This window comes from Azolla caroliniana, unplaced genomic scaffold (genome assembly GCF_043228905.1).
Source record: "Azolla caroliniana isolate FFs.n. ecotype wild unplaced genomic scaffold, voAzoCaro1.0.p SCAF_7, whole genome shotgun sequence".
NCBI lineage: Eukaryota > Viridiplantae > Streptophyta > Polypodiopsida > Salviniales > Salviniaceae > Azolla > Azolla caroliniana.
In genome coordinates, this window is record NW_028230442.1 from 17,421,566 (window position 1) to 17,441,694 (window position 20,129).

Sequence of the window (20,129 nt, forward strand, 5' to 3'; positions counted from 1 at the left end):
ACTTGAATTTACCCATATTTAGTGTACTTATCCATATTTAGTCTCTCTCTCTCTCTCTCTCTCTCTCTCTCATATTTGTTACCACATACATAGTATGGATGACATGAATTTACCCATATTAAGTGTATGTTAATCTCTGTCTCTGTCTCTCTCTTTCTCTCTCTCTCATTTTTGTCATCAAATACACTAAATTGGAGGAAAACCCAAATGTTTGGTTCCGTCTAACTCTTGCAAAGTTGTAGAATAGATAGTATAAGAATTAGTGTAAACCTCATAGTATTGTGGTAAAAGGTTTAAAGTTAATAGCTACAGATCTGTTTTGTGGTTGCAATGTTGGTTCTCTCATTAGCTAATATAAACATTTTCTTTCACGTTGTGCCCAATTTTAATTCCTAAAGGGATTCTTGATTGAGGCATCCAATGATTCACGAGAGCAAAAATGTCACTCAAATGCTCGTTGACAGAGCTTGCAAATTCCTTGGTTTGGTTTCCTTCAAGATATGTTTAGAAGGAAAGCCAATCTTTGCAATTACTATGGGCAGTGGTTGCCTATCCACATTTGAGCTTTGTACACAAAATCATCCAATATTGTGAATGTTTTTCTAATCGGGAAAATTGCCAATTTGGGTGAATCTTGTCGGTGTTCTCTCACTTGCATGTTTAGTGTTTGTCCATATCAATCAAAGGAGCATAATGCATAACACCTCTCCCCCCATCGGAATGAGTTTGTAAAATGAGTCTTCACCTAGATAATGTCAGTTGAGTAAAATATGGGTGTTTTACTAAATCTTATCCAAGGGAGGTGACTCTTTTGATGAATATGGTAAAACATGCATATGAAAACATTCGTTTCTTGGGCATTGTTCATTTCGATGTAGAACAAGAAACAAAGTTGGGTGACTATATCAAGAGTGGATGGCGTAGAGAAAGTCCACAATGAGGGCCATTTCATGAGTTGAGTTCCTATACTACTTGGCAATAGCATGAAGCAATCATTGACAAATTTTCTATGGGGGGGGGGGGGGGGGGGAACAAGGCTAAGAAGGAGACAATGTCCGAGGAAACAGCTTCATTTTAACCTTTGGAATTGTTTATGTATAACTATTTAGTAGCTAGATTTCACCACATTTTAACCGTTCATTTCATTCGACATTCTTTGTAACGCTAATATGCATTTTTTCATCCTTTCTTAATATAATTGACAATCCACACTCACTACCAAGTAGTAAATTTTTTTGTCCACTATTGTGTTGTTAGTAAGGTGAGAGACATGGTGTTTTGTTTCAAATTTTAATATCTTGATGGGCCTCCTCATGGGCTCTCTGAAAAATGCTAAAAACATGTTTCCTTCTCTTTTAGATTGACCTACCAGTTCCATAGGATGCACCATACGTGCATTCGCATTCTCGAATGTTTCAATCATTCGCATAAAGAAGAAAAACACCCTCAAAGAATGATAAAATACCATACTTTTTGGATTAAATATTTATTATGAGGTAAATAAGCCTAAAAAATGGGGGAAAAAAAAACGAAAAAAAAACGGGGGAAAAAACAAAACAAAAAAAACACAAGAATGTTTGAATAACATTCGCATTCGTTTTTGAGGTGAAAAAAAGAGCCTCTGTTTTTTTGAGGTGGGAAAAAAACCCTCTGTTTTTTCTTTTTTTTTCAAAGCTTTTTAACGGCTCTCTTCTCTCGCTCTCTCTCTCTCTCTTCTCTCCTTCTCTCTCTGTTTCATCTCTGTTTCTCTCTGTGATTGTTGTGCCTTCCTGTGTTTTTGTTTTCCATAGCTCTTTCACAGATTTTCATTCTTTCCTAATAACCCTCCCATCTCTCTCTCTGCCCTAACTAAGTGGCCTGCCCATATATGGACCTGCATAATACCCATCACGACTCTCTTTTCTCTCTGTATAAGGCTCATACTGCTCTCGCCCAGATGATGTCTCAGGTAAAAAAATCTCTCTCTCTCACCGGTCTCTTTTTTTCTTTTTAAAAAAAAATCTGTTTCCACCATTTTTTTTCCCTTTCATTTGACCTCTAATGGCTCCATTTCTGTGCCAATTTCCATGTATTGGGGTTTTTCTCTTTCTTTTTCTCTTTGATTTCCTCTGTTTCCACCATTTTTTCCCTTTCTTTGACCCCTAATGGGTCCATTTTCTGTGCCAATTTCCCTGTATTGGGTTTTTCTCTTTCTTCTTCTATTTGATTTTTCTCTGTTTCCACCATTTTTTCCCTTTCATTTGACCTCTAATGGCTCCATTTCTGTGCCAATTTCCCTATATTGGGGTTTTTCTCTTTCTTCTTCTCTTTGTTTTTTTCTCTGTTTCCACCATTTTTTCCCCTTTCTTTGAGCTCTAATGGCTCCATTCCTGTGCCAATTTCCCTGTATTGAGGTTTTCTCTTTCTTTCTTCTTCTCAAGAAACTGCACCTCTGCAAATTTAGGATTCGCATCCCCGTCAGAGCTTACTCCACATCCCTCTATCAGAGTTAGGGGGTACCGCTCTCCCTTCCATCAAATTACGCTTTCTACACTCCCCTTCCATCAGATTAGGGTTTCCACTCTCCCTTCAATCAAAGTCTGGCTTTACTCCCCCCCCCCCCCCCCCGCCAAATTGCAGTCTTCAGAAATTTAGGGTTTACATTGCTCTCTAGATAGTTAGGCTTTTGTCTCTCCCTTTCATTAGACTCAGGGAGTTTTTAGACAATTGCTTTCATCAGAAATAAGATTTATACCCCGGAAAGAAGAAACCAAAATCCACGCATGATAATTAGGTGTCACAGTCCTATCTGGATAATTATGGTTTTACATTCCTATCGTCATAAACAGGGATTTTAAGCTCCCTTTCTAACTTGTCTTTTTCAGGTAGATGATATGGTATTGAAGGCTCACAAGATAAGTACTGGTGGACGACAAATCCATGGCCTCGATGTGGTTGGTTTCTCAGAGTTTCTTTCAGATATGGCATCATCATTACAGGTTTCATCCCTTCATTTTTATTATCATTAGGGAAAAGACCTGGAACCACCCCTATGTTTTTCTTTCTCTCCCAAAATGCCCCTGTTTTTTCATTATTTCCCCAAACCTCCCCCCAAAAAAGAGAAAGTATACGTGCTCTTTTGATCTCCTTTTTCTCTATTTCAGGGGGTTTGATCAATTGCGTTTGTGAAATAATGAAAACTTGGGGGCATTCTAATAGAGAATCCTTTGTTTTTTTCACTTAGGCTTCATATGGGAAAAAACATGAAACTAAGAAAAAGAAAGGTCCTAGTTTGATTTTTGTACGCCATCATATTTACAGTTCTTATCTGATAGACAGATTGCTTATAACTATAGCTATCTGATTACTCTCTGTTAATGTCTCTTTCTCTCTATGCAATTTTATTGCATTTTGTTTCCCTCCCTATGTCTTGTTTTTATTGCATTGTTAATTGGTAAGCCTCATTAAGAGTATCTAAAACTCGATTCTTTTGTTGCAGTTTTTATACATTTTCGTGAGTTTTATTTTTCACATTTCTTTTCTCTAAAGAGGCTATGGCATAATGCAGGAATGGGTTCCTCAGTTGGAGAAGGCTATGTTGAGAACAGAGGAACATGTTAAGAAGAATAAGGATTTGATGTCACCATCATTGAAAGATAAGGGAGGTGGGCAGAAACTCACAGAGAATGTGGAGAAAAATCTCAACAATATGAAGACATTCAATGCAGAAACTGATGCATGTATAGTTGAAGAAGAAAAAGAAGAAGATGAAGACAATGAGCAAGAACAAGGAGATTGGACTCTCAGTAACTCACCATTAGTACCGTATCTTGATAGGATGCAGTTTTTCATGCTTACACCAATGGCGAAGTATAAGAAAGCATTGTCAGAACCTTCACGAAAAGTCTCGGCCAAGGCCATGGGAACCATCCCTTATGTCACTGCCAAATTATCACAGAAGAAATGTGAAGAGAGCGTGGAAATCATGCCACCTATATTTACCTCTATTAAGGAAAACATCTCAAACGATTTAGAATCATCATCTATACATGACGTGAAGAAGGATCTCCCACGAAGCTCAGTTAAATGTAATTCCAATTTCTTGGAAGATGATGGTCTTTGTTCAGATCTTTCATCCATGCTCCTCCTAACTCCCCAAATCAGAGCTCCATTGTATAGGCAATTGAGTGCAGATAGTACGATATCAGATTCACCGATACATTTATGCGAAGAATTTCATGAACAGGAGGGTTCAATAGAAATGCGACCCATTACTTCAGAAAATGCAAAGCATCAGGCGTGTGTTGTGGAGAATGTTAACACTTCTTTACCCCCACAGAGCCTAGTAAAAAGGTATTCACAGGGCAATGATATTGTAGACTCATCATACAAGCAAGTATCATCAGATAGTACCGGAACCATAATGTCCTCCAGCATGCCAGATTCAGCATTAAGTTTATGCAAGAGTTTTGAAGAGAGTGTCGTAGAAACCCTAGCTATGGCAGCCTTCGCAACACCCACAAATGCTAACCAACGTAACTATCGAGTAAAAAATGGAACTCCTTTCCCTCATCGAAGTCTAATGAAAAGATATTCAAACTTGATAGGATATGGAGGGAAAACTGCTGATTCAATAGGTGGGGAAACACCTACCCCTATTGAAGATACAGTCTCGTCTCCAATACCAGATTCTATATTACATTTGGACAAAGCTTTGGAGAATAAGTCCTCAGAGGTTCCCGTTGCTGCTACTCCAATACATGTGAAGCATCAAGAAAGTATGTCAGATAATGCCACTCCCTTGCCTCCACAAAGCTTAGTAAAAAGGTACTCAAATTTCTTTGGATCCAATGACACGTTAGAAGATTCATCACCCAATTTTCTATGCTCTTCTATTGTAAATGAAAATGAAGACTCAGTGCACCAATCCGTTGTTCTCAAGGATGAGAAAGAGAATGAAGAGGAAGAGACATATACAGTGCTCAGTCCAGTAGAACAATGTCTTCAGCTTCGTACTTCCGATACTATGGATGTGGCCACACCATTGCCTCCTCAAAGCTTGATGAAACGTTATTCTCGATTTCTATGCGAGGATGAAGATTCAAGTGATTCAGAATTACCCCTCACTCCTATGCTCGCCATTTCTCCACCCAAGACTTGTGTACTCATGAGGCCTAATCAAATCAATGCCATGCTGAATCCGAAACAAAGGCTTAGCAATGATAACTCAGTTTTGATGACACCAGGTGAGTTTACAGGTACTACCTGTCTGTGACAATATTACAACATCTATAATATTAAATTCCCAAATCATGAAAGGCTGGAGATAGGATTTACTAAGGCATAACATTATATTTGGTCATGCAACCTCACCCTGAGCTTGCCTTTGGATGTTCTAATTTTACAGCACCTGTGGGGGAAAAGGCATTGGACGATGCATCCTATGAAGACATGGACCTAACAAACTTGAAGAAACCCAATCAGCACCTCCAAAGGCACCTTGAAGCTACGAGAGGAGTCACTCCATCATCAGACATGCAGGTCTTAACTATAACCAAACCTCATCCTATCAAAAGGAGCCCCTTAGTAGAACTACAGTTCTCCACAATGAAGAAAGCAGGGGTTCCTCTACCAGGTGAGCAAACATTAAAGAGAGAGTTGTGGAGCAGGATGGAGGCAGAGTTTTGTAATATGGAAAATGTATGCAAATCATTATTTACAGACACACTACCACCACCACCACCACCCCCACCACAGGATGCCACTATAGGCCGTTCCAATGTTGAAAATAGGAATCCAAACTCCAAGGTAAACACAATAGCCATGAAGCCAACCGAGGGAAGACGTTTTCTTGCAAGATGTCCCCAAAGAAGACAAGTATCAATCAACAAACGGGTATGATTACTTGACAAGTACTTCTTTGTATACTCATTGCAACTCCATATGTTGTGTTTGGGTATCATGATTGTGGTAGAAGAGAAGAGGATTCCAAAAAGGAAGATCATCACACACTTTGTGATCGAAGAGGATTTCTAAATAAATACTGCATCATAAATATCCATATTTGTAAATGCTATCTAACTTCACCCTCCTACTAGTGATATTTGAGTCGCTGCGTATTCATGTTGTATTTGTAGCTTGATCTTGTAACATTTTGGTGCACTATGGGTTTCAAAGATGACAATCAAAAGCTTTGTGGTTGGTGAGGATTTATTTGACCGTACTCTGCTGGAAATCCTGTTGTACAGTATTTTATGTTCTCTAACTTTGCTCTCGAACTAGTGATGCGTTTACTTCCAATTGACGAGGATTGACAAGGATGTCACTGTACTCTGCTGCGATTAATGTAAATATTGATCTTTGGGATGCCCATCTAACTTTACTCGTACAAGTAAATGCTAACTGCTTGATTTTCATGATTGTTTCCTAATGATTTAGTGAAGGCATTTCCCTTTCATGCATTAGGAAGCTCTGAAGTACTACTATATATTTATTATTCAGTCAGAAATGTTGCCACTAGCACTTTTGTTTAGCACTAGATAGCCATCTGTCATTCAAATAAAATCTACACTGTTTATATTATAATATAAAATTGATTCTTAGCAGGCACTGAAATGAACTAATGTTGAGTGATTAAATCAGTTAACAAGGTATTGATAAGTTTATTAGTGTATTCAGTTTCATAATGTGGTCATATTGCCATTATTTGCCATATAATGACTTAAAAAAACTTCATGAATAATCCAGTAAAAAATATAGCATTCCAATATGTGCAAATCAGTTTGGTGTTTCAGCCCATTGGAATTGGTGTATTGCAGTTTAATAACGTGGAGATGAAGCCATCATTTAGCAGATAATAAGTAAAACAATCCATGTATAATCCAGTAAAAAATAGTTCATTCCAAGATGTGCAAACTATTTTGGTAAGGTGGTTGGTTTGTACGACTCCACAATGCACAACTCATATTGACATCTATGAAAAAATCAAGACATATTAGGCACCACTAATAAGTTGATTATTCAATGCATCGTAAGCTTGGACAATCAACGGCATATACTGCAAAAGAGGTGAATGTTCATTTTATAGAATTTGTTTGTTGTGGCATGGTCATTCTGTCTATGGCCTCCTTGCCATGAGTTCCATTAGGAAAGTCGGTCAAGAGATTTGAACTGCTGTATAATATATGTTATGTGCTACATCTTTCGCAATATGTCATCATACTTATTCTGATGAGGTCTGGTCTGATGAGCGCCTCCCCACAACCAAAATCAGATACAGTTGTCTCATTCAAATGCAATGTATTTTCACCAAAATCACATTGCAAGTGTTCTAATAAGTTATATGTACTATCTACAGAGGATTTACAGCATCACCATCTTCTGGAAAGGAATGACTGCATTTTACATGTTTTAAGAAGTTTCTCCACATTTGGCTGCATCATATGAACATGTACTGAGAACTTCATTGAATTGTTTCATGGCATTGATGAAAAAAACCTTTGTTAATTGACAGTACACACATTTTCCTTTGTGAATGATTAACAGATGATGCTATTTCCACAACCGAAAACATTTTCATACAGCTTTCCCATTGAATCATTTGAACATGTACGGAGTACTTTTCCAAATTCTTTTTTCCTTTCTATTGATGAAACAAACCTTCCTTACCAACAGGTTTTGTTGTCAATCAAATAGACTTTGTTTTATCCTTTGTTTGGCAATATAACCGAATATATCTAACCCTCCTGAGCCAAACAGTACTAAAGAGAAGCAATTCAATCTGTGGCTAACAATGGATGACCAATACCTGACTTACACCAAGCTTCTTTTTGTATTCTCAATGCCTCCACCTTCTCAGCATTCTCTTGCAGACCAGCATCGGCATATATGTTATACATACATATGTAAGCGGAGTCATCTGTTTCATCCAACTTCACAGCATGTTGAAAGGCTTGTTCACTAATTTCTACATTACCCAGCATTCTACAAGCACCCAATAACGTATGCCACAATCTAAGGTCTGGATTAAGGGGCATTTTCTCAATCATTTCTACTGCCTCCTCTAATTGGCCAGCTCTGCCAAGAAGATCAACCATACAATTATAGTGTTCAATGGTAGGGATAATACCATAATCTCTACACATCAACTTAAAACATGCTTGACCTTTCCTTACAAGACCTCTATGACTACAAGCACTTAACAGAATGAGGAATGTAACAAGGTTTGGAAATACTCCCAACTCTATCATTTCCTTCAAAATGATGCAGACATCTGAGGCTTCTCCAATTTGGGCATAACCTGCAATCAATGATGTCCATGTGATTATGTTACGATCTGGTATCTTATTGAACACTTTTTGAGCTTCAGAAAGTAAACCACACTTTGCATACATATCAACCAAAGCATTCCCAACTCGTATGTTCTTGCTAAGCAACTTTTGTTTACTAACTTCCAAATGTATTTGTTGGCCTTTGCTAGTGCTACCAATGGCTCCACAAGCTTTTAAACTACATACGAATGTGGCAGCATTAGGCAATATTCCAGTGTATTTCATTTCTTCAAGGCAGTTCAATGCTTCCTCGCCATAGCCATGATCTGCATAGCCTCCAATGAGAGAAGTCCATGAAACTACATCTTTAACCGGAAGCATTTCAAACACGTCTTGTGCTTTGTCTAAGAAACCCATTTTTGCATATACATCCAGAAGTGTGCTCCCAAGCTGAACATTTGTCCTCAATAACCCTTGCCTAGAAATCTCAGCATGAATTTCTTCACACTGTTCTATGTCCCTTACGATGCCACATGCTTTCAAAGCAGAAAGAAATGAGACGGGATTTGGGAAAACGCCCTCATCTTTATGCTTCATTTCTTTAAAATACATCAAAGCTTCTTTTCCATGGCCATGGCTAACATAACCTGCAATGAGTGTATTCCAAGATACAACATTTCGTATCTGTAGATCATCAAACACTTGATGAGCTCTTGCAAGAGATCCGCATTTTGCATACATACTAATCAATGCATTTCCAACAAATAGGTGGTTTTCATTTTCAAGCAAACCCTTTTGTGCAATATCGACATGTAGCTCATAACCTGTCTCGATGTCTTTCATCTCGCCGCATGCTTTAAGGAGACATGAAAACACGCAAGGAAGTAAAAGCAAATTATTGTTTACTGATTCTGATTCTGTTTGTATTGACGATTGGCGGTAGAGATGGAGAGCTTTCTTGGGTTGCCCATGGTTAATATAAGATGTGAGGAGGGCATTCCAAGGGGCGTTATTATTATCGATTGGCTGAGGAAGCAATCGATCAAAAACTTGCTGAGCAAGAGAAGGGGAACCAAGCCGAGAGAAGGTTAGAACAAGTTGGTTTGCAAAGAGGGGTTGAAGATCAAGGCCATTGTTGCACATGTAAAGATGTAGATGTGAAGCAGAGGCGCGGTCTCCGGTGGTTTTGCAGGCATGGAGGAGGTTTCCAAGGTCATCATGAGAGGGTAAAAGGAGAGGTTTCTGAGATTCTGCAACAGAAGAAGAAGAAGAAGAAGAAGAAGAAGAAGAAGAAGAAGAGAGGGTCTTCTCTAAGAGAAGCAGCATGAGGATATAACATCATAAGAAAGGATCAGAGAAAGGAGAACCAAATTGGGTGAAGAAGAAAGGCTTTTAGGGGTATTCTTCATAAATACCCAAAACAGGGTAGGGGGCAAATCTGCAATTAAATTATAAATATACACAAGAAGAAGAAGAAGAAGAAGAAGAAGAAGAAGAAGGGATCATTTGGTGAACATACAGGAGAAAGGTAGAGGTGGGTTAGTGGTGGGTGGAATGTGGAAGCCTAAGAAGAGTTTTAAACGAGTAATCGGGTAGCTGCTCCACGTGATCCTTTCCATCTGCCTGTTTTGCCTTAATGACTATTCTATTAGTTTTTTTCTTCTGTGACATACTCTCTTTCGCCTTGCTCTATCTCTGTCTTGTCTATGTGTGTGTGTGTGTGTGTGTGTAGCCTCTACATGAAGGTGGAGATGTAAATAATATGAACAATTATCAAACCATCGTGGGGTTGCCTCACTCATAGCAATTTACTATTTGGCTGTATAGTAGAATCAAAGAAAAGTTGGTGCATGGCCTGGGAAAAAAATGGTGTGAAAGCTCATGGACAAGTCGGCTTTCGAAAACACCACAACGTCAATATTGATCACCTCATCACGCTTCAAGTATCAAAGGAAGAACATCACACGAGAGGTCGGGGTTTATATTGTTGCTTAGTACACTTCAAGAAAGACTTTTATATGGTACCTTGAGAACATCTATGGAGGCACATGGAAACACTCGGGTGCCGAGTGAATGATTTCTTGAATCTATGAGTAGGTTATATATGTTGTGTGTGTGTGTGTGTGTGGACAATGAATTTCAGGTTTTTCCAAATATGACTATTGGTGTTAAACAATGATGCCCATCCTCACTAACTCTGTTTGGTTTATGCATTAATGAATTAGAGAAAATGGTTACTAAGTTTTTAAAGTAATAAAACATTGAAGAATTTGTCATTGGGAATGTGGTGGTCATCATGCTTTTGTTGTATGCAAATGATATAGTGCTTTTTGCAAATGCTTTAGGAGATGCGCAAAAGCTTATGAGGGCATTGGAAGAGATTCACATGCATATTACTAAGTTGAATGTCAATAGCTCTAAAACAAATATCATGTTTGTGAATAGCTAATATCAAGCTAAACCATGCATTATGTTCAATAACGAGCCACTTGAAATTGTGGAAAGTTTTACATACTTTGGCCTTGAAGTTCCTTCAAATCACCGATAAAATGAATGTGCAAGGAAATGGAGCATATTATGCAGTTGAGAAGACATGCAACCATGGAAAAATTAAGTGTTGGGTCCTCAAGAAATATATTTTCAACAATTTGGTGACACAAGTGCTTTTCTATGGGCTGAAGTATGGGGCACTGACATCCATAAGTCCACTTGGGAAGAGTTTGAAAATGTCCAAAAACATTTTCTCACGAACTTTCTCCAAGTCAAGAAATAAGCATGGTTACCTCCATGTTTCTTGATATTTGCATGATTAGTCCTTTGCTTTTGTATCATCTTGTTGGAGCTAGAAACACTCAAATCATAGCCCCTTGTCTCTAATGATACATTTGGCTTCCTCTTCCCAATAATTTCTTGACTAATAAGTATCACAACATCGGAAAATGCTATTGAGGTTATGTTTCGCTTACTTTAGGCCACGAAAAGGGGCCAATTGGGCCCCTCAAACAAGATGGATTCTAAACATGGATCTCAAACCTAGTTTCTCATGCCAATTGGAGGATAGATTTAGTGCATCCATGTGGAGGCTCAAGTGCGACCAACCTAATTCCGAACCTGCCTGGCTTAGTCAAAGCATCCAATGGAACCCATGTATCAAAGATGAATCTAATCAACTAATTGGCTCAAGTAAGGGATTGTCATGGGGATACATTGTAGAAGGTCCAAGAAAGAGTGTAGAATGTTGGAGATGGTTTATGTCATTGCCAATACAAGATCAAGCCAACATACTCCATGGAATCATGGACGGGTGGTATAGATCCCAATCTGATCAAAGTACAACCAGAATGGCACATGTGTACTCATGAGAAGACATGGTTACGTAAGGTCAGTTGGGACACTTTGCAATGGATGTGGCAAGATCCTTGTGCAGGTCAAGGAAGCAAAACCATCCCTTTCTTCCAATTCACAACTAGATATGTCTCCTTAAAGGGCTAGCTTTTATGTGGTCACATACTTGTTTTTTATTTGGGGTATTTGTAAATCTAGTTAACATAATCTATGTGTTGAGAATCAAACTCAACCTAAGTCTAGTGTGTGAACACACCTTTCTTAAGAATGTATGAACACTCAAAGGTCAAAGGTCACCACTATTTTCTTACATTAACTATGTGTCATAAGAATCATATTCTATGACACATAACTAATGAGTTTCCACATTCCCCATGACACATAAGCTTCTATCGTTGCTAGAGAGTGAGTAAGTGGTTTAGTGAGAGGGTGACCTTATATAAAGCACCCTCCTCCTACTTTGTACCGTCGGTTAATCTTCCATGTAATGTTATTATCCTTGTACTTGCTATTCTCTGTTCCATGTCAATATACATCTTGGAGTATTCTATTTTGCTATCTATCTTGTGTCTCCCCTCTCTCCTCTTTCACACACACATAACACACATCTCTAATCTATTCCATGGCATAGAATCACTCTCAATTCTTTACACTATAAAATGTGAATCGTTAAATAGTTGCATAAGTGATATTTTTGTTACAATTAATAGAAAATAGGGAAAAGTACCAGGATACCCCTGGAAGTTTGTCTATTTACCAAAATGCCCCTGAAAGTTCCAAATTTACCAAACTACCCCTATGTCCAAAAAATTACACTTTATAAAGTAATTATACACACTCAAATCTACAAGCCCTATTTACCAAAGATGAAAGAAATGGAGCCAAACTAGCCCTATTTACCAAATGTTTGAGTGTATAATTACTTTATAAAGTGTAATTTTTTGGACATAGGGGTAGTTTGGTAAATTTGGAACTTCCATGGGCATTATGGTAAATAGATGAACTTCCAGGGGTATCCTGGTACTTTTCCCTAGAAAAAATAGATTTTGAAATACAACAATGCAAAATTTAGTGGGATCTCTGATTCTCTGGGTAACTGCTATGATGGATAAGAACTTCATGTAGAGATTCGATACTGATAGTTTGAAACAAAAGGTCTCATTAAAGGTCACCACTTATACGGTGATGTTTCTACATGGATTTCATCATATGACTTGTTTGGATCTAATAAATCGACTTAAGTTCATCTACATAATGTGAAGAATTATATTCTCACAAAACTAATCATTCGTTTATGATAATAAATCAACCAAATAATATAATTTGTTATGCACAAATTTGGAATCCAAAATAGCTTCCACCTTGTATTCTAGACCCTCAACAAACTCAAGAGAATGTGGAGATAAAAAACAATTTGAATTAGAGCTCGAAGAATAAGGTTGCAAAAGGGATACATGGAACAATGGATGAAGATGCATATGAGGAGGGAGAACGAGAAGAAATGTGACTTCATTGATCTAGTCAAAGATTCTATATGGAGCAAGATGTTGTTATCCAACTTGTTGCAAGATTTGGAGGTACTTACATTGCTTCACAAGGACCATGACAACCTCCAACTTGAAATTTAGGTCCTCCTACCAATGTACCACAATCTTCAATAACCTCTGGCAACTTTGACTCGTTTCCACCCATCTATAGCCTTCCATTGGGTTCTGAAAAGTGTGGTTTTGTAACAAAGTAACTTCCCTAACTTTCCACAATGTACCACAATGTTCTACTACCTTAGCGTTGTATAAAATTCCAACCTTTCACAGTCTTCCATAATTTTTCATAGATTCGTAAAAAGTGTATTTGTGACAAAGATTGGGGATTGAAAGCAAGGCTAAAATAAAACATGGCATACGATTGCATCATAATTAATGAATTCATCTTATTTAATGAGATTCCATGACAATATCATTAGGGTTGCATAAGAATCAATTAGTTTCTAATTAAGTTGTATCATAACAAACTTGTTTGATCTAATTTGGTTGCATCGTAATGAGTAAGGTTAATCTAACTAGGTTGTATCATACTTAATTTAGCTTGCTTGCTTGTTGTGGCTCGCAATTGCAAAAAATGACGATTTTGCATGATAATTTAATTAGGCTACTCTAATTAGGTTCCATGATTATTTGATTACATTGACTCAAAACAATGTCACTTAATAACTAACATGTTATGCCATTAATGTTTCTTGTGCATTAAGATCTAGGTCTAAAGAACTAGTTGTGTAGCCTTTCTATGTTTTGACTAAGGGTATCGTTGACATTATATAAGATATTGAGTGTATAATTGATATTACCAAGGTGGTTATGATATGATAAAAAAATATCGCGAACTTATAATTTGGATTAGACTATATATCCATAGAAAAATGTTTATGAAGACATGTAGTCCACAGATAGATTTTGAATGTCATTGAATATATAAGTTGGAGCATGTAAAAATCTCTCTTATTGTGTAGAATGAACGCGTCGGGAATATTGTTGAACACTTCCATTTTTATAACCCCTATCACCATTTCTACATTAACTAAAATAAACATTGAAATTGAAGGGTTTTTGGGAAGTTAGCTTTATATGCGAAATTTGCTTGGGACTATGGATGGTTGGTTGTGTTGCTTCCAATATTTACCAGGGTTGCACATCTAATCACAATCACACTTGGAAATTCCCAACATATGCATGTCTTTCCTTTTTTTACATGTTTGTTTATTGCCAATGATCCAACAACAAAGTTTCCCTGAAAAAACGGAAATAATTCGTAACTCTGTGTCAATTCTTATACATTTTATCTTTTTCTTTTCTTTTTTGGAACAATGATCCAACAGTAGAGCTTCATCAGAAGAAGATAAAAAATGTTTTTGTTCCCGAAATCACTCATAATTTAAAGCCTCAATTCTCTCAGTTTCAATGCAGAATTTTGGTTGCTTCTGTCTAGTCCTTGCTTTATTTCGAGTCACTTATCAACTGTGTTTCAGTTACCTTAATACATTCATTTCGGGAGTGTTAAGATTTTTTTGCCATCCCTTTTTCTTTTCTTCCTGTTCCCATCGAGAAATTGTAACATCACACGTTGTACTCCTACATCCATCATGTCCTTCATCTAACAACAAAAACTTACCATCGAGATCTTATCCTTATCCTCTCACCCATAACCACTACAATGTTCCCCTCGACCTCCACAACCTATCATCATCAAGAGCACAATCATCACTCTAACATTATACAGACATAACCCCTCCATTTCATGACTCCTTTTTCTCTATGATGGCATTATTCATGGTGCCGTAAGGGAATGTTATTTGTTTTCCGCCTTTTGGTTAAAGGAAATTCATTTGAAACGCACATATTTAGAAGCAAAGCATCAGGGAGGGTGGATGTGTGTGTGATATATATATTAATATATATATTTATTTATTTATATATATATATATAGAGAGAGAGAGAGATAAATAGATAGATGTAAAATAAATTTATAGAAACAGGGACATCAAATTCGTAACAAAAGACTTGAACAAATACACTTCACATTATTCACGAGAATTAAAATCTAAACAATCCGTTATCCTTCTCGTTCACCCTTTGCTCTCTATGCCTCCATATGAACTCAATCCATTAATGTATAGAAATTTCAGCCACCAATCCTTTTACAGAAAATTCAACACTTATACTCATAGAAAATTCAACACTTATACTCATGAATAAAAATAACAGCTTTATTCACACGTGGCGTGGGAGAAGGAATGACTTCATTGATGAGGGCGCTAGGACGCACCAATGCTGCGAATACACTGCTTCTTCTTTTTTGCATTCAAAATGCTGCAAAAAGAGGCTTCTAATGTGGTCGAGCAAATCCATAAAGTTTGCATCTTAAAATGCTGCGAAAAGAGGCTTCTAATGTGGTCAAGCAAATCCATAAAGTTTGCATCTTAAAATGCTGCAAAAAGAGGCTTCTAATATGGTCAAAGCAAATTCATAAAGTTTGCATCTGAAAACGTTGCGAAAAGCGAGGCTTCTAATGTGGTTGAGCAAATTCATAAATTTTCACCTTCTTTTGCCATTTGATCAAGCACTTTCACTACTAGCAACAGCTTTATCATTAATTGCATAGTTCAAAGAAATCCCACTCTAATCAACAAAGAAGTAATGAAGCAAAACAAAGGCGTGATATGAAGACCATGGCATAGCACAAACCTTGCTATTTTGATTGGTTAGCACAAACCTCTCTTGATGAAGAGCAAAATATTTGAAGCCAAGTGTAATAAAAAGAAATTTTGGGAAAAATACTGTAATCATGATTAGATTTATTACGCCTTAATCCACAAGGTATGGCAAAATTTGAACAGATTCATAAAATAGTGCTCACAAAATGCCTTCTTTAATATTAATTATCACAAAAACCACTGGACACAACAGTTTAGATCAAGAGAATCAGCACATCTAGCATCTAGCAAATAAACAAATTCGTTATTTGGAGACCAACCCATGAATTTCCAATTCGAAGAGCTTGCTCACTTCACTATTTGCAGACCAATCCATGCATTTCCAACTTGACAGTAATTACATGCAATTGGAACATTAAAATCCTTGCTTAAATGCTAGGCAACAATACACAGCTTATAACAATAAAATCTTATGGAGGCAAAAGCAAGTGAAATTTCCCTTCTTTGTTTTGTAAAAAATGGAATTGAATGAACAATATAGAATCGTGCAAGAAGCCATTGTTGAGATGTTATAGCAATTGTACAAGTTCTTAATCGTTCTTTAACTACGGCGTTCTTGATGACAAAGGATGACTTACTAATGTAATCTCTGAAGAGGCTTGTGTAGAATCACCGTCACATATTTAGTCCGGAAACGTTGCGTAAAACCGAGCGCAAGGACTGGGGTATTGGATGTGGATTTTCTGGTCTCAACGAAAAGATGATTCATTATCACATGTTGTGGTCTGGTAGGGGTTTCTTTGAAACCGGTATATGAACTGAAATGTGGAGTTTCCAGCTGCGCATTGAAATGTAGTTGAGGGGGAAGAAATGGCGGATCCTTAGTGAAGTCTTCAGGGCCAGGGAAAACGCTATCGTAGCTCGATTCAGGTGAGTTTGGAGGCTCAAAGTCTGCCATACCATCTAGATTCTCTGGAACATAATCCTGTAAGAAGATTAAACTTTTTGAAGATTAGTCAATTCATTATCTCTAATGGTGGTGATGGGTTTAAAGGTTGATGTCGTTTAAGACATCTAAAGAACAAATGCTATCTCACAAACTTTCTTAAAACCTTACCATACAGTTTATGAACTACTTCAAGCTTGACGTGAATTTAGGGTTTGGGGTTTAGGTTTTGCTTCTCAGAAAGATATTTTACTCGAGAATCTAATGATGATTAGATTCTTGAATCATAATGCTCACAGTTACAAGACCCGATACTCATTCTCTTTAAACCTTACCAGAATAGCTATCAATCAATTTCAAACTTACTGTGAGTAATTCTGCCAAGTTGTAACTTGAACGGAAATTTCATCCAAAATCCAACTATGGTTTGACGACTATTGAATCATGATTCTTAACAGTTGAAAGACCACAAACAAACTCTCAAAACTATACAGTCAAGCTATCGACCTAGTTCAAGCTTGAAAGAGAATGATAGTGACAAATAACATTTTGAAAGCAAACTCTGTTCAAAACCTATACCCATGGCTCTTTCCAGATGTTATCAGTCATGCTATCAACTCTTTTCAAGCTTACTAGTGAAAGGACAAAACTACCTAATTTCTTGAAAGGAAAAATCATTTGAAACCTGAAAATGGTCTGAAGGTTTTCTTTTAACCATAACTCTCACAGGCAAAAGATCAAATACTAGGCCACAAACTGTTCTTAACACAAACTCCTGCCAACCTTACTATCAAGTCATTCCATACTTGTGATGACATATCACAGCTTGACGCAGATATTGTTCAAAATCTGAGCACTTTTGATTGCTTTCCTGGACGTCTAAAGAGACCAAATGCTAAAGTCACAAACTCCCATCAAACCCTAGTATCAACTCATTCCATTCCTTTATAATGCATGATAGTGTCAAAAACACAACTTGACACAGATTTTGATCAAAATATGAACATGATGTGATGGCTTTCCAGAGACCAAAAGACTAGCTCTCTTACAATAACCTCCACTGATTCCTTTTCAAACACTACATGGCAGAGGTTGTTTGCATGCACTCCGCCAAAACCAATGAGCTACTTCCCATTAGACAATTTTACATTTTTCTAACGCCAATTGTGTTATCTTATGATGTGAAATCTCGTGCTGAAAATATATGAAGACTAACCTCTACTTCAAGAATGTTGATGCCATTGCCTTTCTCATCATAGGAGAATGGAAGATCTGGTGAATGCCTCGATTCGCCATTCACCAGAAACTTGTAGTGATACACACCCACCGGGAGAAATTTCACAAGCGTGAAATCCTTACTGGCTTTGTGTAAAGGAGATCTGTTTGTATATAATAAAGTAAATTAGAAGAGGTGGAGATGATTGTTATGTAGAGCTCAATGTGCAGTGCCCCAATAACAACAAAAGTTTATAATGTCTCATAGACAACAGTTGATGTATATTTGTAATCTTTCTTCTTAACACAGCTTGATCTACAGCTTAATCTACATGCATATTATAAGAGACTACAGTTGATGTATAGTATAAAGCAAACCCTATCCCCATTTCTCTAAGTCAGTTTCCATCTCTATATTTCAACACAACACAATCTGACGACAGATGCATTTATATAAAGGCTAGTAATTCTCGATGGGAAACAACAAAAAGAAGGAAAGCAGGTATAGAGTTATCGATTTCCCCGCAGGAGTTCATTATTTTCACACGAGACTGAAGTGGTCTGAAAGAAAATGTGTACCTGGTGCTCCAGTTGTCCCAAGATCCTTCCACAGAGACACTTGTTCCACCATGTTTCCACTCAATCAGAGCCGCAATAACAGTCTCCGGAACCTTCTCTTCGGAGTTACTGTTCAACTGGCGGCTCCATTGCCTACCAATCTCATCTCCATTGAAAAGAGGGATCTGTGGTACCTATTTAAAACAGAGAAAAGAGCGTATTTTCAAAAAAGGGAAGAAGAAGAGATATGGTAGCACATGTGAAATGGTACCATACAAGGCTACAGGAGAATCAAGGACGGAAACAAGGACGAAATATCAGCAAGAAAGGAGGATTGAGTGGAAACAGAACTAGCATACCAATGAAATAAGGCCGCCACAGAAAAAAGAAAACGAATTAGAGGAAAGATGGACTCCATAGAAACGAGAAATGGAGGAACGGAAAGCCACCATAGAAATATCAAGAAGGGAGAAATGGAAGGATAGGAAACCAAATCTGTCAGAGAAGTTAAGGAAACGTGGCTATCAGAGAATGAAACAAGAAAAACCAGAAAAAAAGGGAAGAAAATGGAAGGAAACAAAGGCTACACACAGAGAAATGGAAGAGAAAGGCGAAAAGGAGAAAGGAGAGGGGAGTTTAAGAAAGTAATGGTAGCAGAGAAACAAGAAAAGTAAGGAAATGGAATGTTTAGGAAATGAAAAACAGGAAATGGAAAGCTACTGAAATGGAAGCAAGGAAACAAATCGACACAGAGAAAGGAGAGAATAGAGGAGATACGATCAGAGAGAGAGAGAGAGAGAGAGCATAGCAAGAACAGGCGAAACAGAAGGGAAAACAGAAGAAATCGAAGTCGATCTGAGACCACGAGTTTTTCTAGACAGACAGAGAAGAGTTCTTACCTGAGGAGTGATGATGGAAGGAGAAGCATCAGGAGGAGTGAAGGCCATGGGAGAATCAGAAGGATTTTCGAGCAGATTTAGGTTACTGGAGGCTCCAGGGATCACCATCGCTGTGTCTGCATCAGATCCAGGTTCTCCTTCCTTCACATTTGCATTCCCCATCGAAGAACCTGCTTGACCTTGTCAAGCTTTTCTTCTTCTTCTTCTTTTTTGCGCACCTTTGATCAAGAGCTGCTGCTGCTGCTGCTGCTGCTGTCCGTGTCAACAACAAAATTAAAAGACAGAAAGATAAAAGGGTTTTTTTTTTTTCCTTCTGCAGAAAGGTTTTGGTTCTGCAGGTACAGGAAGGGAGAGAAAAGATCTGTGTTTGATTGAAGCCCAAGGGGCGAAAAGGGCCCTAAAAAAAAAGAGAGAGCAGCAGGAATCTTTCCCACTCCCCCCCCCCCTCTCCCTGCAGAAGATGGAGATGGAGATGGAGATGGAGATGAAGATGGAGATGAAGATGAAGATGGAGATGGGCGATGGAGATGAAGGGGGGAAGAGAGCCAGACAGAGAGAGAGAGAGAGATCTGTTAGTGGGCGATTTCTTTCTCTTCTTCTTCTTCTTCTTCTTCTTCTTCTTCCTTCTGTTACTGGGTTTGCTGCAGGAGAAATGGCGGTGTGCTGCACTGCACTGCACGTGCACTAATGCTCTCTCTCTCTCTCTCTCT

General features: G+C 37.8%; 3 protein-coding genes across 3 annotated transcripts; 1 reads left to right on the plus strand and 2 right to left on the minus strand.

Moving 5' to 3' along the window:
* Positions 1-1,824: 1,824 nt before the first annotated feature.
* LOC147862117 (uncharacterized) lies at positions 1,825-6,289 on the plus strand. The gene is made up of 4 exons (XM_087322911.1): positions 1,825-1,948; positions 2,865-2,978; positions 3,548-5,237; positions 5,387-6,289. The coding sequence occupies exons 1-4, from the start codon at positions 1,868-1,870 to the stop codon at positions 5,878-5,880; spliced, it is 2,379 nt and encodes a 792-aa protein (XP_087179037.1). The 5' UTR covers positions 1,825-1,867; the 3' UTR covers positions 5,881-6,289.
* Positions 6,290-7,027: 738 nt separating this feature from the next.
* On the minus strand, positions 7,028-9,577 carry LOC147862118 (pentatricopeptide repeat-containing protein At4g33990-like). The gene has a single exon (XM_087322887.1). It carries the CDS (start codon positions 9,573-9,575, stop codon positions 7,755-7,757), a length of 1,821 nt encoding a protein of 606 aa, XP_087179013.1. The 5' UTR covers positions 9,576-9,577; the 3' UTR covers positions 7,028-7,754.
* Positions 9,578-16,286: 6,709 nt separating this feature from the next.
* LOC147862119 (SNF1-related protein kinase regulatory subunit beta-2-like) lies at positions 16,287-19,604 on the minus strand. Its single transcript, XM_087322808.1, has 4 exons — positions 19,420-19,604; positions 18,542-18,714; positions 17,964-18,126; positions 16,287-16,786 (listed from the first exon to the last, which is right to left on the minus strand). The coding sequence occupies exons 1-4, from the start codon at positions 19,579-19,581 to the stop codon at positions 16,439-16,441; spliced, it is 846 nt and encodes a 281-aa protein (XP_087178934.1). The 5' UTR covers positions 19,582-19,604; the 3' UTR covers positions 16,287-16,438.
* Positions 19,605-20,129: the final 525 nt, after the last annotated feature.